This window comes from Chlorocebus sabaeus, chromosome 29 (genome assembly GCF_047675955.1).
Source record: "Chlorocebus sabaeus isolate Y175 chromosome 29, mChlSab1.0.hap1, whole genome shotgun sequence".
In the NCBI taxonomy this organism is placed as follows: domain Eukaryota; kingdom Metazoa; phylum Chordata; class Mammalia; order Primates; family Cercopithecidae; genus Chlorocebus; species Chlorocebus sabaeus.
In genome coordinates this window covers 6938379-6953217 of record NC_132932.1, presented here as the reverse complement: position 1 = coordinate 6953217, position 14839 = coordinate 6938379, and the positions used below count along the sequence as shown (strand labels likewise).

At 35.3% G+C, this 14839-nt stretch overlaps 1 protein-coding gene across 2 annotated transcripts in view; it reads left to right on the top strand.

Annotated features, from left to right (window-relative positions):
• Window positions 1–14839, top strand: part of LRRC28 (leucine rich repeat containing 28) — a 126467-nt gene that overhangs the window by 32556 nt on the left and 79072 nt on the right. For both annotated transcript variants that reach the window (XM_007990544.3, XM_037987642.2), the window contains 2 exons: window positions 1079–1116; window positions 1639–1776. In XM_007990544.3, the coding sequence (XP_007988735.1) occupies window positions 1079–1116; window positions 1639–1776 (176 nt within the window). The remainder of the gene's footprint in view (window positions 1–1078; window positions 1117–1638; window positions 1777–14839) is intronic.

The window sequence follows — 14839 nt, the reverse complement described above, 5'->3', positions numbered from 1 at the left end:
ACAGAAAGCAAGGACTGAAGTATATCATAGAGTAAATGGTGGGCTTATTTAAATTGTGTTATACCCAGCAGGTTAATTAACCTTCTACAAAATTGATTTAATTCAATATAAAATAATCTTTATAAAAGTGTTAATTTTCTGTCTTATTTTGTGTTTATTGACATTTTAATATTCAATATTAGACTTTAAGAATGCAGAAGAAAACTTTTAAATTCTATTTAAAAGTACTTTATAAGATTTATTTTTAAAGTACAATAAATAAAACCATAGGTTTGAAAGTAAAGTTTACTAAAATCTAGTTCTGTTGTCTCTAAATCAATGATATAAATTTATTTTCTTAAATTATTGCTGTATGATCTCCAGCATTCACTTGTTTTGCTCTGAATAGTTGGTTACTGATTGCAGGAAGTCTCCACCAGAGTGTGCTCAAGACACTGTGGTGGGAAAAGTGTTACTTAGGCTTGCCTAGACTTTCTAGCCTCTGTGAAAAAGAAAATTTTTTAAGAGAAGCATTTGATTTCTTGTTACAAAATTTCTTTTGCCATGAAATAAATTCTGTACGTTGACAGTTGAGTAGTTCTACAGACACTGTAAATGAAGAGTATTTAATCTCTCCGTTGTTGGTTCTCAGTATGCGTGCTAGCTAGAAGTATCTTTATTTTGTGAAGTTATTTTTTAGAAATGAAAAGTTCATCTTCCTTTACACAATAGGTGTTGATTTTTTTCTCACAATAAGTATATTTTTTAAAGCCTGAATAAAATGAACTGGAAAAACTAGTAATTTGTGTTATGAAGTTAAAAAAAAAACCTTATAGTTTATCTATTATGTGTGCTTTTATTTTAAAATAACAACTACATCAGTAAATAGATTTAATATTTGCAGTTCTAGTACAAAATATTATTCTCAAAGTATTATTAGCTGTGATAACCATTATTGTATGTTGATGCATTAGAGTAGGGTGTGAAAGTTGTGGCCTATTTATATTTGATAAATTTCTAAGTGAGCATTTTATAAACTGATTATCTGACAAAAGTACTTAATGACAATAGCTATTTTTTTTTTCTTTTTCCTTCCTAGATACCTGCACTCAAATAACATAGTTGTGGTTCCGGAAGGTATGTTTACTTAAAATTTTTAGTTAGAAGATAATATAATTTAAGCTTTGCTTTATAAATAGAACAAATTTTAATTTTAAGACACCTTTAATTTTTTAGCTTCAAAACTTTTTTTCTTCTAGAAAGTCCAGTTAAGAACTATAATTAAATAAATAAGTCTAAAATGGTTATAATGGTTAGGTAAACTATTATTAGATAAATTCCTATTAGGTAGATAATAAGTTCTAAATTTAATAAATCTAGTTAAGAATTCTGGTCAGATAAAAAAGGCCCTGTGTATCATGTCTTGAATTATTTTAGTTTTAATGTTTTTATTTGTGCTGTATTTTAAGTTATATTTTATCTTGAGCTGGAAGTGTTTATCACTTTCATCAACTTAGTTTGATCCGTGTTTTTACTGTTTTGTGAGCAACTGAGACAAGGATATTAAGTAGTAAAATATTTTAACTTGGAATACTTGCATTAAAGATTTGATGTAATACTTGAATCAAATTCATTTTGGTTCTCCTTTTCTCTTTGAAGCCATTGGGTCTCTTGTAAAACTCCAATGTCTGGATCTTAGTGACAATGCCTTAGAAATTGTTTGCCCAGAAATTGGTCGTCTGAGAGCTTTACGTCATCTTCGATTAGCTAATAACCAACTGCAATTCCTACCTCCAGGTAATCATAGTCTATAGCACACAATAGTTTCTGTCTATTATAAATCTATATTTCTTCATATTTCTCACTGTATGTCTAGGCAATGGGCTGTAGATGTATTTGTAAGTATTTGTCCATTTGTTTGAAGATGAAACTTTAAGGAATGTGGGCGAAATATTACTAAGAGTCTTTTTTGTGATGCAAATGTAAGAAGGTAGCATTTATATTTTAGATATAGCTACAATTACTACAATTGTGCATTGCAACCAATATCTCTTTGAATTACTGCTCTGGCAAAATATTTGTACAAAGAGCTACTTCAATTCTGAATTTCACATAAGAGAATTTAGGTGAGCTTTGCATGATATAATCATTTTACTATCCAAAAGTCAAATACATGCAGTGTTTTCTCTTATTCTCCAGTGAGGTAACTAATGTACATTAACTTTTTTTTTTTTTTTTGAGACGGGGTCTCGCTCTGTCATCAGGCTGGAGTACAGTGGCACAATCTCAGCTCACTGCAATCTCTGCCTCCCAGGTTCAAGCGATTCTCCTGCCTCAGCCTCCTGAGTAGCTGGGACTATAGGTGCGTGGCCCCATGCCCGGCTAATTTTTGAATTTTTAGTAGAGACAGGGTTTCACCATGTTGGCCAGGCTGGTCTCAAACTCCTGACCTCAAGTGATCCACCTGCCTTGGCCTCCCAAACTGCTGGGATTACAGGTGTGAGCCACCGCGCCTGACCTAATGTATGTTAACTTTGATTTTAAAAGGAGTCATGCTAAAATTTAGTAGAACAATTTACATTTGAGACTTAGGATTGTCTGTTCTGCCTGCTGAACATGTAAGTAAATTATGAATGTACCTTATAGATAGGCAGTATTAAAATCTTGCATTTTATTGACAGCCACCATTAAACCCTTTGATTTCTTGGGAGGAGCATCCAGAGACCTTGCTTTGTGAATCCACATATTTGCAAATCCCACTCTCATATATGATTTCATGTGTTAAAAAACATGATAATTAAAAAACTTACGCTTCAGGTATTATATGAAAGTTACTGTGTATTCAAGAATGAGCAGAGAAAGATACAGATGTTAATTTGTCTGAGATTATTTTTACTCTTTGGAGTAAAACCAACTCGAGAATACCAACCAGCCTTTTAGTGTATCTAGGTGAAATATGTGACTCAAACAAAATTACAAATTACTACCTGTCATAGAACTTCAGGGTAACATGAGAATGTTAAAAATTATGCATGTTAAACCCACGAATGAAAAAGTCTATGATATTTCTTTGTTTTTTCAAGTACAGAAATATCTAAATTAAAACATATTAACAGATTAATTTTTAGACTTTATGTTCCGGCCTTAATATATAGATTCAATACTGTATATAAAAATGGCACCAGTCAGGCTGGGCACAGTGGATCACACCTGTAATCCCAGCACTTTGGGAGGCCAAAGTGGGTGGATCACCTGAGGTCAGGAGTTCGAGACCAACCTGGCTAACATGGTGAAACCCCATCTCTACTAAAAATACAAAAATTAGCCGGGTGTGGTGGTGTTATGCCTGTAGTTTCAGCTACTTGGGAGGCTGAGGCAGGAGAATTGCTTGAACCTGGCAGGCGGAGGTTGCAGTGAACCGAGATCACACCACTGTACTCCAGCTTGAGTGACGGAGTGAGACCCCACCTCAAAAAAAAAAAAAAAAATTGGCACCAGTCAGCGGTGACTGTGTTTTAAAAAATATTTTTTTACCCTCATATAATGAATGTCTTATTTTTTCTAACTATAGTTAATATAAAAATTTTTGACACAATACAGGAATATGGTCTTTCCTTTATTATATATCATCAGGCCAATGGTGTTTCATCATTCTAGCTTTCATCAAGTTTGTACATTCAGATACCCAGAAAATGAGATACTCTTTTGAGGATTGCCTTGAAAATGTATCAGTAAAGATAATACTTTACATTTTCCTAACATTTTCATATATGAAACTTATATAAGATATACAACCAAAATGCATAAATATAATGCTGTATTTATGAACTCTTTTTTTTTTACATACATTTAAAGAATATACAAAAAATACAATTCTGCCAGACATGGTGGTTCACATCTGTAATCCTACCACTTTGGGAAGCTGAGGCAAGAGGATCGCTTGAAGCCAGGAGTTTTAGACCAGCCAGGGCAACATAGTGAGGCTTTGTCTCTACTAAAATCCAACAATAATAATAATAATAAAAAAATTAGCCGTGCATGGTGACACACACCTTAGTCCTAGCTACTTGGGAGGCTGAGGTGGGAGAATCTCTTGAGCCCAGGATATCAAGGCCACAGTGAACTCTGATTGCAGTATTGCACTCCAGCCTGGACAACGGAGTGAGACTCTGTCCCTAACCCCCCACAAAAAACAATTCTGTGATAAACCATTGTTCTGGGTATTGTATTATTCTGTCTTTTCCTGTAATATAAAAACATGATGTGGTAGAATATGGTCATTTCCTTCCATTATATATCTTAGAGGTTAAGGATGTACTTCTAATATCATTGACTGCTTCTTAATAACCAGTGAAGGCTATATGTTTTGTGACTATTTTCATATAATTTATTTATATCTCTCCTGTTACACAAGAAATTTGAGGCATATACTTGTGATTTTATTTTCCTGGGTTTGTTTCTATTTGTGTTTGCTTTTGCTTGTTTTGAGTAAAATTATATACATTAACAGTTATACATTTTGGATAGGAACTTTTGATTGAGCTATGTATACAGACTTTATTCTTTCTTGCCACCATGAGTAGCAATGGACTAAGTTTTACCAATTATTTGATTCACTTTATACATCTCATGAGGTGATTTCAGATGTTATGATTTAAGTATGTAAGGGGCTAAGCATACATCCCCTAAATGCTTTATTATGTTTGGAGACATACTATGGGAGGGTATTCTAAATGTGGGGAAGAAATGTGAGGGACTGTGATCTTGTCCCTATTTGACCACAGTAGGCACCAGTTGATATCTGCTTAATAAGCCCCTTCTCCATAGTCCATAGTCCATGCCAAGACTTGTCACATGTTACATTCTCTTAAAAGACTTAACATTTTACCATGTTTCTTTGTTGTCATTGAAAAGCCTTTGAATATAATTTTATAATTTTATATCCAATATTTAAAATTTGCCAATTAGTTCTCAAAGTGGTTATGCCATTTTACACTGTTCTCTCAGCAATGTATGAGAGGTGCAGTTACTCCACATTCTTGCCAACATTTGGTGTTGTCTATTTGTTTAGCCATCATAATGGGTGTGAAGTAGTATTGCATTTTTAAAAAATTCTATTTAATTTGCATATCTCTCTTGACTAATGTTATTTAGCACTTTCTCATGTATTTATGGGCTATTCCAAATCTTTTTGAATTATAGGAGATATCTCCCTGCTTTAAAGACCAGCTGCCAGCAGGTTCAGTTGCTGAGGAATTCTCTTTGCTCTCCAGTTTGGCTTCTGGCTTTCTGTGACTTGAGAGCTCTTTGAATCCTGCTGCTCCATCCTTGGCCTGTAAAGGTTGACTGTCATCGCCCTGTACTCTGTGACGGTGGGTCTTGCCTCTGAGAAGTTTCTCTTGGCTTTTCTGTTACCACCTATCCTCCAGGTTTTCCCTTGCTGGAAGCCTAGAGTACATTGAGGAGATTATTTCAGTTCTTGCTCTCTTTCCTTGCCCTCATTTTTGGTAAAGGTTGGTGGGACAGAGTGGTTTGTGTGTCTGTGTTGAGCAGGGGGATTTATTAATAGTACAGTCTTTCTATACCTATGGATCCTCTGGGTTCTACACGGGTATGTCCACATAGAGCTTTCAAAGTTAGACTGTTTTCTCTTTAACCATTGTCTGTGGCAGATTTCTTTTCCCACCTCTATTTCAGTCAGGGATGATAGCAGCCAGGGATCTCTTCTCTTCGAAAATGTGCTTCTCACTCTTTGGAGCTGATTTAGATTTCCCCATGTCCTCAGTCTCTGATGGGTTTTCATTCAGTTTGTTTTAGTTGTTAGGGTGAGAGTGATGATCTCTTTGGAGTTTCTATTTTCAAGTTGGAATTAAGTCCTCCTTCTTCCTAACTGACTTCCACAATTTGTTTTTGGTTCCTCTTTGCTTCCTTTCTATTTTTGGATTACTTGAGTATGTTTTAGTGTTCCATTTTATTTCCTCCATTGACTTTTCTCTGGGCTTCACAATATGCTCCCTTAACTTATTACATTTAGAATATTGTACCATTTCATATAAATTATATGCATTTATATATTATTGTGCATATTTTACAACAGTATACTTCCTTTTACCTTCCTTCTTTTGTACTATGTCATATATTTATTTCAATATATGTTATAAACTCCTTAAGATAATATTATTTTTGCAAGTCAGTTGTCTTTAAAATACTAACGCTGGGCACGGTGGCTCACGCTTGTAATCCCAGCACTTTGGGAGGCCAAGGTGGGTGGATCACCTGAGGTTGGGAGTTTGAGACCATCCTGACTAACATGGAGAAATCCCGTTTCTACTAAAAATACAAAATTAACCAGGCATGGTGGCACATGCCTGTAATCCCAGCTACTCAGGAGGCGGAGGCGGGAGAATCGCTTGAACACAGGAGGCGGAGGTTGTGGTGAGCCGAGATCATGCCAGTGCATTCCAACCTGGGCAACAAGAACGAAACTCTGTCTCAAAAAAAAAAAACTACCTAAAAAAATTTACCTGAATATTCACCATTTCCTGTGCTTTCTATTCTTTTTTTCTTAAGAGACACAGTCTTGCTGTGTTGCCCAAGCTGATCTCAATATCCTGGCCTTCTAAAGCACTGAGATTACAGGTGTGAGCCACTGCACCTGGCCATTTTTTTCCTCTAGATTTAGTTTCCATCTGTCATTTCTCTTCAACCCGAAGTACTTCCTTTAGTATTTGTTTTAGTGCAGTTCTACTGGCAGTGAACTATCTCAGTTTTTCTTTATGCAAAACTGTTATTTCATTTTCACTTTTGAAGAATATTTTCTCTGGAAATAAAATTCTGAATTGACAAGATTTGTTTCTTTGAGCACTTTAAGGAAGATCTTCCATTATTTCCTGGCTGTCATTGTTTCTGATGAGAAGTCAGCCGTAATTTGTATCATTGTTACCCTGTATCTTTTTCTATGGCTGCATTAAGATTTCTCTCTTTAATCTTTTCTCTTTATCTTTGGTATTAGCAGTTTGTATATGATGTGTCTTGATACAGGATTTTTTATATTTACCTTTCTTGGGGTTTTCTTTATTCCCAAATTGGCAAGTTTCCTGTTATTATTTCTTCAAATATTTTTCTGTTCCACATTTCCGCTCTTTCTGGAACTCTGGTTACACACATTAGATAATTTGGTATTCTTCTACAGGTCACTGAACTTTGTTCTTCTTCTTCTTCTTTTTTTAAATGTAATCTTTTTCTTGCCCTTATCTCAAGATGAGAAGATATCTGTTGATCTGACTTCTACTTACTGTTTCTTTTATGCTCTCCAGTGTGCTAGTTTTTATGCTCCTCTGTCTTAATCCATTCAGGCTGCTGTAAACAAATACCATAAATGGGGTAGCTTATAAACAACAGAAACGTATTGCTGAGTTCTGGAGGCTGGGAGTTCCAAGATCAAGGTGCCAGCAGATTTGGTATCTGGTGAGGGCCTACTTTCTGATTCATAGATGACACCTTTTCACTATGTTCTCATGTGGTGGAATGGGGCAAGGCAGCTCTCTGAGGCATCTTTTGTAAGGGCACTAATTCCACTCATGAGGGTTTTACCCTTAGGACCTCCCAAAGGCCCCACCTCCTGAGACCATTGCTTTGGTGACTTGGTTTCAACATGTGCATTTAGAGGTGGGGACACAAACATTCAGATCATAGCACCCTCTTTACCTCCTCACAGCCTTTTCATCTTTGGTGCCCTGTCCTGCATCTTCCAGGTGCTTCACTTGCCCGCCACTCTGATCTGTGCCTCTTCCGTTCTGCAAGACTGGAGCTCTGTTTAGGTTCCATTTCCCTGTGCTGTGGCCCAAAATAAGCCCCATGGCAGAAATTCAGGTCCAACATGGGGCTCATCTCTTGTGTTCCCCCGATTTTAAGGATTGTAGTTCTGGGTTGCCTGTCCATTGCTTGAAAACAATTGCTTCATATTTTTTGAGTAGTTTATTGTGTTTTGGTGGGAGGCAGGTCTGGCATCAGTTACCCTATCATGTCTGGAAGTGGAAATCCTATTAGATGTCCTTTGATTTCTCATCTGAGTGCTTCCCTACATTCTTTTATATATATGTTTTTGTAGTTGTTGTTGTTGCTGCTGCTAAGTGTGTACCACTTAAACATTTATGTATTGCTTTTCTCTATGCCTGGCATCAAAACTATAACATTATTTGTCATAGAACATATTTAAACTAATTTTCTTCCAATGACATTTTGTAATTTGATCATATAAAATTACATAATCTATTATGAAGAGAATTTTACTGTGTACCTAGAAATAAAGGATTGTTGGAGAAAGGCTTCCATCAGTGCAGGGCCCCTTTCTGATTAAACCTCGCTAAATGTCACAAAGTCCAATGGATGTTTGAGGAGACAGAAAGAATAGCCAATCTTTGATAGTCAGGAGAAACCTGACACCTTTGTGATTTGCTGTAAACACTCTGAATTACCACAAGAGAAGGTTACAGTAACAAAGAAACAACAAAAAGTAACCAGCAGTCAGAAAAGATGTTGCTTACATCTGGCATATAAATCAGCCTGTTTTTAAAAAATACTTTTATCCTTGAAAAGTTGTTTTGCATACCAAAAAAGGCAGGATTTTCAGCCCAAGTTAAAAGCATGACTCTGTTGTGTTTTAATGGCTGAAAGTATGCACAGACAGAAATGTGTACCACATATAACCAGCATGTGTTGTTCCGAAAACCCAGGTTTCAAGTGTAGTCAAATTTATTACCATTTTTTTCTTAAAATTTACTTTTTCACCCATTGAACCTCTGTAAGTTTATTGGAATGAAATTTAGTATCCTTTCTTAGGTCTGTCCCATTGCCACCTGAATTGTCGTGAAACCTCCATGTTTATTCATCTCATGTGGAGGCGAAGAGGAGTATAATCTCATGTTGTACTGCCTATGCAGTACGGAGGTGCTGATTTTTCAGAGGTGCTGGTCCCACCTTGTAGTTACAAGCCTTGGCACAGGTGCTCCATATTTGAATTCCCTGTGTTACAGTTTCTAGGAATGATAAGTGGCCCAGGAACACTGGGTCAGCCCCGGTTTCCTCATCGCTTCCATTGTGCCTACATACTATGTGATTAGTTCAAAAGGAGAACAAAGCAGCTCTCATTTTGAATCCGCAAAACACAAAGTGTGTTATTCTGTCTCCTGTCCCCAGATATTCAAGGCTCTTCACCCCATATTACCCTCCTTAGGCGAATACCGTGGTAATTTTGGGTGATTTACTCTTCTGGGAGACTCAGCTTTTCACTGATTACACATCAGTCTGGTAAAATAACTAGCTAGCACTTCTCTCACTAAAAAAGAATCTAAAAAATTAATCTCTGGCAGAGCATCTTTCTGGTGTCACCAGGCTATATATGTGTGGTCAGCAATATACATAAATAGATTTTCTCTATTTTGTGGGGTTATCTACATGACTGGAAGGGGACTTGCTATTTCATCTGCCTAACAAAATAGTTTTACTGCTCAAAGTATACCACGCTATGTGCTAGAGAAAGTGGGCGCTAAGAAGGAAAACAAAATCTGGACCCATACTTCAAGGGCACTTATAATATTTTATTGTCTAATATTTAAACTGCATGCAGTACTTGCAAAGAAGGAATTAGACAGAGAGGAGAGAGAAAGAAGTATTGAGTGTGTTATTGTAGCTAGTGATTATCTTGGTACACAGTGCTGAGACTTGAAATACCCATTTTGACAACTAATGGGTGGAGGGGCAAAAATCTAACAATCTACCTCAGCTTGCTAGATGACCACTGAATAAATTATCTACCAGATACAGAAATAATTAGCTGGGTGTGGTGGTGGGTGCTGTAATCCCAGCTGTTCTGGAGGCTGAGGGCAGGAGAATCACTTGAACCCGGGAGGCAGAGGTTGCAGTGAGCCAAGATTGCACCATTGCACTCCAACCTGGGCAACAAGAGCAAAACTCTGTCTCAAAAAAATAAAATAAAATAAAATAATTATCTACCAGAGCCCTAAACTCATATTAAGAACTTGTTCTTTCAGTAACTTTATTTTTTATTTTATTTATTTATTTTTTTAGGGGCAGGATCTCACTCTGTCACCCAGGCTAGAGTGCAGTAGAGTAATCATAGCTCACTACAGCCTTGACCTCCTGGGCTCAAGTCATCCTCCTTCCTCAGCCTCCTGAGTAGCTGGGACTACGGGCATGCACCACCATGCCTGGCTAATTTTCTTTAATTTTTTTTTTTTTTTAATATATGTGGGGTCTTGCTATGTCACCCAGGCTGGTCTCAGACTCCTGGCCTCAAGTGATCCTCATGCTTTGGCCTCCCTAAATGCTGGGTTAAAGGTGTGAGCCATCATGCCTGGCCCTCAATGACTTTTATGAACCTGAAGTTACCTTATTATTAATTATAACTTTGTAATGGATATAGTACTTTATTAGTAAAGTAACTTTATAGTATAATTAAATATACATATATTAAAAACTTTATAATAACATAGAGATTTTAAATTTAGATTTTTACATAAAATTATGGTATAATAGATAAAACGGATTTCTCAGAAAAATATTTTTACTGTAGATAAACTATCAGCTATTGTAAAATCTTCTTACAAATGGAGCTAAGGCTCTTCAATTTTATTTACAAACTTTTACAAGCTTTGAAAATTTGGCAAAACCTTAGGATAAAAATGACTTAAAAATATTCTAAAACAAAAAAAGTTTTGTTTTCTGGACCATGTATCCTTCTCAGTGTCAAATAAATACAGAAAATACTCCTTTTTAGGAGCGGTGTAAAGGGAAATGTTAGAAAACTTGCCAGAGGTCTAAAATACAAAAGTTCATTGCTACAATACTTAAAAAAAAAAGGCAGAAGAAGAAAAGTTGGTTGCTCAGACTTGGAAAGCCTCTACAATCAATCATGCTTAACGCCTAAGGCACGATGAACTCCTTTCCAGGGCCCGTTCCTTTGTGAAAAGATTTAAAAGCAACTATATAACCCAAGTGATCCAAATTCACTTCACATGCAGTACTTCTTATAGAATTAATTTATGACAGCATGGTATATTATAGGCTTGTTTCTGCATGGCAACAGTGATGACAGCACTGAGGTCAGTTAAGGAGGGCTTAAGGAGAAGGCAGATGTGACGTGTGGGAACTAAGCTGGTGTGAAAGTGGTATGCAGGAGCAAATGATTTGGTTTGGGTATTTTCCACTATTTATCTCTGAAATGTTTCCATCTCATAATCCATTATACACACTGCTTCCAGGATTCTCCCTCTCAAATACAGATTTGACCAACTGTTTCCCCAGTTTAAAACCCTTCATTTAAATAAATTGCTGAAAATGTTGTGGTTGCATGATAGAAGCCTATACTGAATTCATAACCATTTATTTATGATCAATACCAGGAATTGGGGACATTTTTAAAAACCTGATAAATATAGAAGTGTTTTTAATCTTTTCAAGTGAATTTTCTTGAGAATATGTGTTTTCTTAGACAACAACCTATTAATGAGACTTCAGAGATCTAATTGTGAGATGGAGTCTCCCTGTGTCACGCAGGCTGGAGTGCAGTGGTGCAATCTTGGCTCGCTGCAACCTTCACTTCCCGGGTTGAAGCGATTCTCCTGCCTAAGCATCCCAAGTAGCTGGGATTACAGGCATGTGCCACCATGCCCAGCTAATTTTTGTATTTTTAGTAGAGATGGGGTTTCACCATGTTAGCCTGGCTGATCTCGAACTCCTGACCTCAGGCAATCCACCTGCCTCTGCCTCCCAAAGTGCTGGGATTACAGGTGTGAACCACTGCACCTGGCTTTGTTATTTTTGTATCTAAATCAGCCTGCAATATTTTAGAGGTGGCATGGAGTAATTTCTACCATACCTTTTGCTTTCTTGGCAAAATGTGGTTTAATTGTTTGTTTTTACTAAAGAACTTTCAAGTATTAAAATATTATATGAATAGTGATTTGATGTGTTGCATTTGTTAACCAAACTCTGGCAAAAGTATGTTTTAGATAAATACATTAGCAAAGATAGGATTTTCATGTATAATTATTTTACAGTTTCAGCTGATTTTTCTACCTTGATTTCAATATATTGAAATGATTCAGTTGATTTTTCTACCTTGATTTCAATATATTGAAGTGATTCAGTTGATTTTTCTACCTTGATTTCAATATATTTTGTGACATGATCAGAAAATTATGATTTTATGTAAATTGTGAAGAAAAATTAATATAGCTAATATATCTACATGTATTATATAGATGGATATAATATAGGTTTCATATATAGGTTCACATAATATAGATACCAAAATAAGTGTTTCTTAAAAATTAATGTATTTAATATGCAAAACGTTTTATTTTTCATTTATTTGAACATGCCGTTGCTTTACTTCATCTGTAAATTACGTTTTAACTTGTTAAAGGTTTCAATTTAAATCAGATTTCTGTTATGCAAGTAATTTTAGAGTTAACGCTTCTTTTAATGAGTGAAAAGCTTTATGATTTGCCAAGGGTCTATGTAATGAGAAGTAATTTTTACAGCGTTGTTTGATATTGTTTGTTATGAACCCCCCCCACTCAATGTGCATAATAATTCTTTGTTTAATCCTTTTTATTAATGCTTTTATTAAAAATTGCCGTTTTAAACAGACACTTTGTTTTTGAGAAGTTTTGGTTTTCACTGTGTATTTTTTGTAGGTAGTAGGAAAACATGAAGTCAAAACTGGCTGTAGAAGTGAGGAAGGGCTCAAAAAATGAATATCTTTATATGCTTATAGCAAATATCACTAGTCGTTTATATGTCTGATATACTTCTTAGCTGGATCTGCTGACATCTCTGCTCCTGACATAATCTGAAAGAGAATTAAAGCCTGGCAGAGCTCTTTTGATGACTTTTTTAAATTTGAGAAGTTTGGCATTCTTCATTGTAGTGTGAATTTACAATACTAGTATTAGTGACTTAGTTTTTCTTTTTTTTTTTTTTGGAATAACCACAGGTTTTGTGGAAGTCATATTATTTTCATATGTATTTAGGTCCTAGCATGAATCCATTTTTCTTAAATGAGATAGTTTTTACTGTAATTTCATAGTCATTATAAGATGTTGAAATAATTAAAATGTTGAGGACAAAATGCTGAAAGATATATATGGATGTTTATAGTAATATAAAGTCTTAGAATTTTTCTGTATCTATTTTTACCTAGTTTTAAAATATAAATGCATATTTGTATACATGAAAGTACAAGTCTCATATATCAAATTAAAATTTCAATTATTAAACTATTCAATTGAGTAATCAAAGAATTATTTTTATAATTTTTTGTTTACAGGCTATGAAAATAGTGTTTAATCTAAAGCAGAATAATTGTACATTGGAAAATATTTTTAAAAGTATGCACAATTGGCTGGGCACCATGGCTCATGCCTGTAATCCCAGCACTTTGGGAGGCCGAGATGGGCGGATCACTTGAGGTCAGGAGTTTGAGACCAGCCTGGCCAACATGCTGAACCCTGTTTCTACTAAAAATACAAAAATTAGCCAGATGTGTTTGTGTGTACCTGTAATGCCAGCCCCTCAGGAAGCTGAGGCATGAGAATCGCTTGAACCCAAGAGGCGGAGGCTGCAGTGAGCCAAGATTGTGCCACAACACTCTAGTCCGGGTGACAGAGTGAGACTCTGTCTAAGAAAATGAAATAAAATAAAAGGTGTGCACAATTACGCATATTGTTGTATATGTCCTGAACCAAAATTATGACTTCTGTGGTGCTATTCTTCTATTACCTGATATCTCTAGGAAACTGATTACTACGTGTTCAAGAATGTGAGATAATTTTTCTGTACAGCTCTGTGTACATAACCAGTGAAGGAAGAATCACCGTTACTGTTTTATATACACAGGGTGTTGTCTTGCAGTATTTTTATCCATCAGAGGAGCTGTTCTCGTTCAGAGATAGATTTCCGTAACTTGTTCTCTTTAAGTGAGAAGATCCAATAGCATAGTTGAATATGTATTTCACAAAGACCAAATCCCTAAATTATTTAGCGATCTAAGAGTCAAATATTTGTATTGTTTTTAAGTGCATGTTATATTAAATATAGACTATAGAATACTATTAATTTTTAAGTAAAAGGGAAGTGAACGTTTTAACCTTTTTCTTTTGAGACTCTTAATAAAATCAGCTTCATAAATCAAAGTTAATAATAATTGTATCTATTCTGTACTTCTTAATTTTTTTCTAAAATGCCAACCACCATATCTATTTTATTTGAATATTCTTGGTTTGCTTATGATATCCTGTGAAATTGCATTTGAACTTTATAGGTAAAACTGTTTAAGTTTCCCACAGTGGAATTCCATGGAGCTTTAAGTACTATAAACTTTCAATAAAGCAAAAGCCTATAAAATTATTGTTACTTGATCCCTCTATGTCTCCATTTTCTTATCCAATGTGGTAGGTAAATTTTAACATGATGGATTCTGATGTTCATTCTACCACTAAAACTCAACATTTTAAAATTTATGCTAGCTCTAGCAGGTTTGATTTTATGGAGGACCTAAAATGATGCCTTTGAAAATTTGCTTCTGCTGCTAAAAGAGATGACATAATAAGGTGTGAGAGTTTACATATTACCTGTGTTTGTTTCCTATCCGTAGTTTAAATTTCTGACTACTTCTAAATGAGAAATATATGTAAAATTATGATATATAATGGTATGACAAGAAAGAGAACCTATATTTCCTTATCCCCAGGGCATGATCTATACTGATTTATAATGTGTGTTCTATACATCACTTTTTTTTCCTATATACCACTCATAAATGCCATCTAAATAA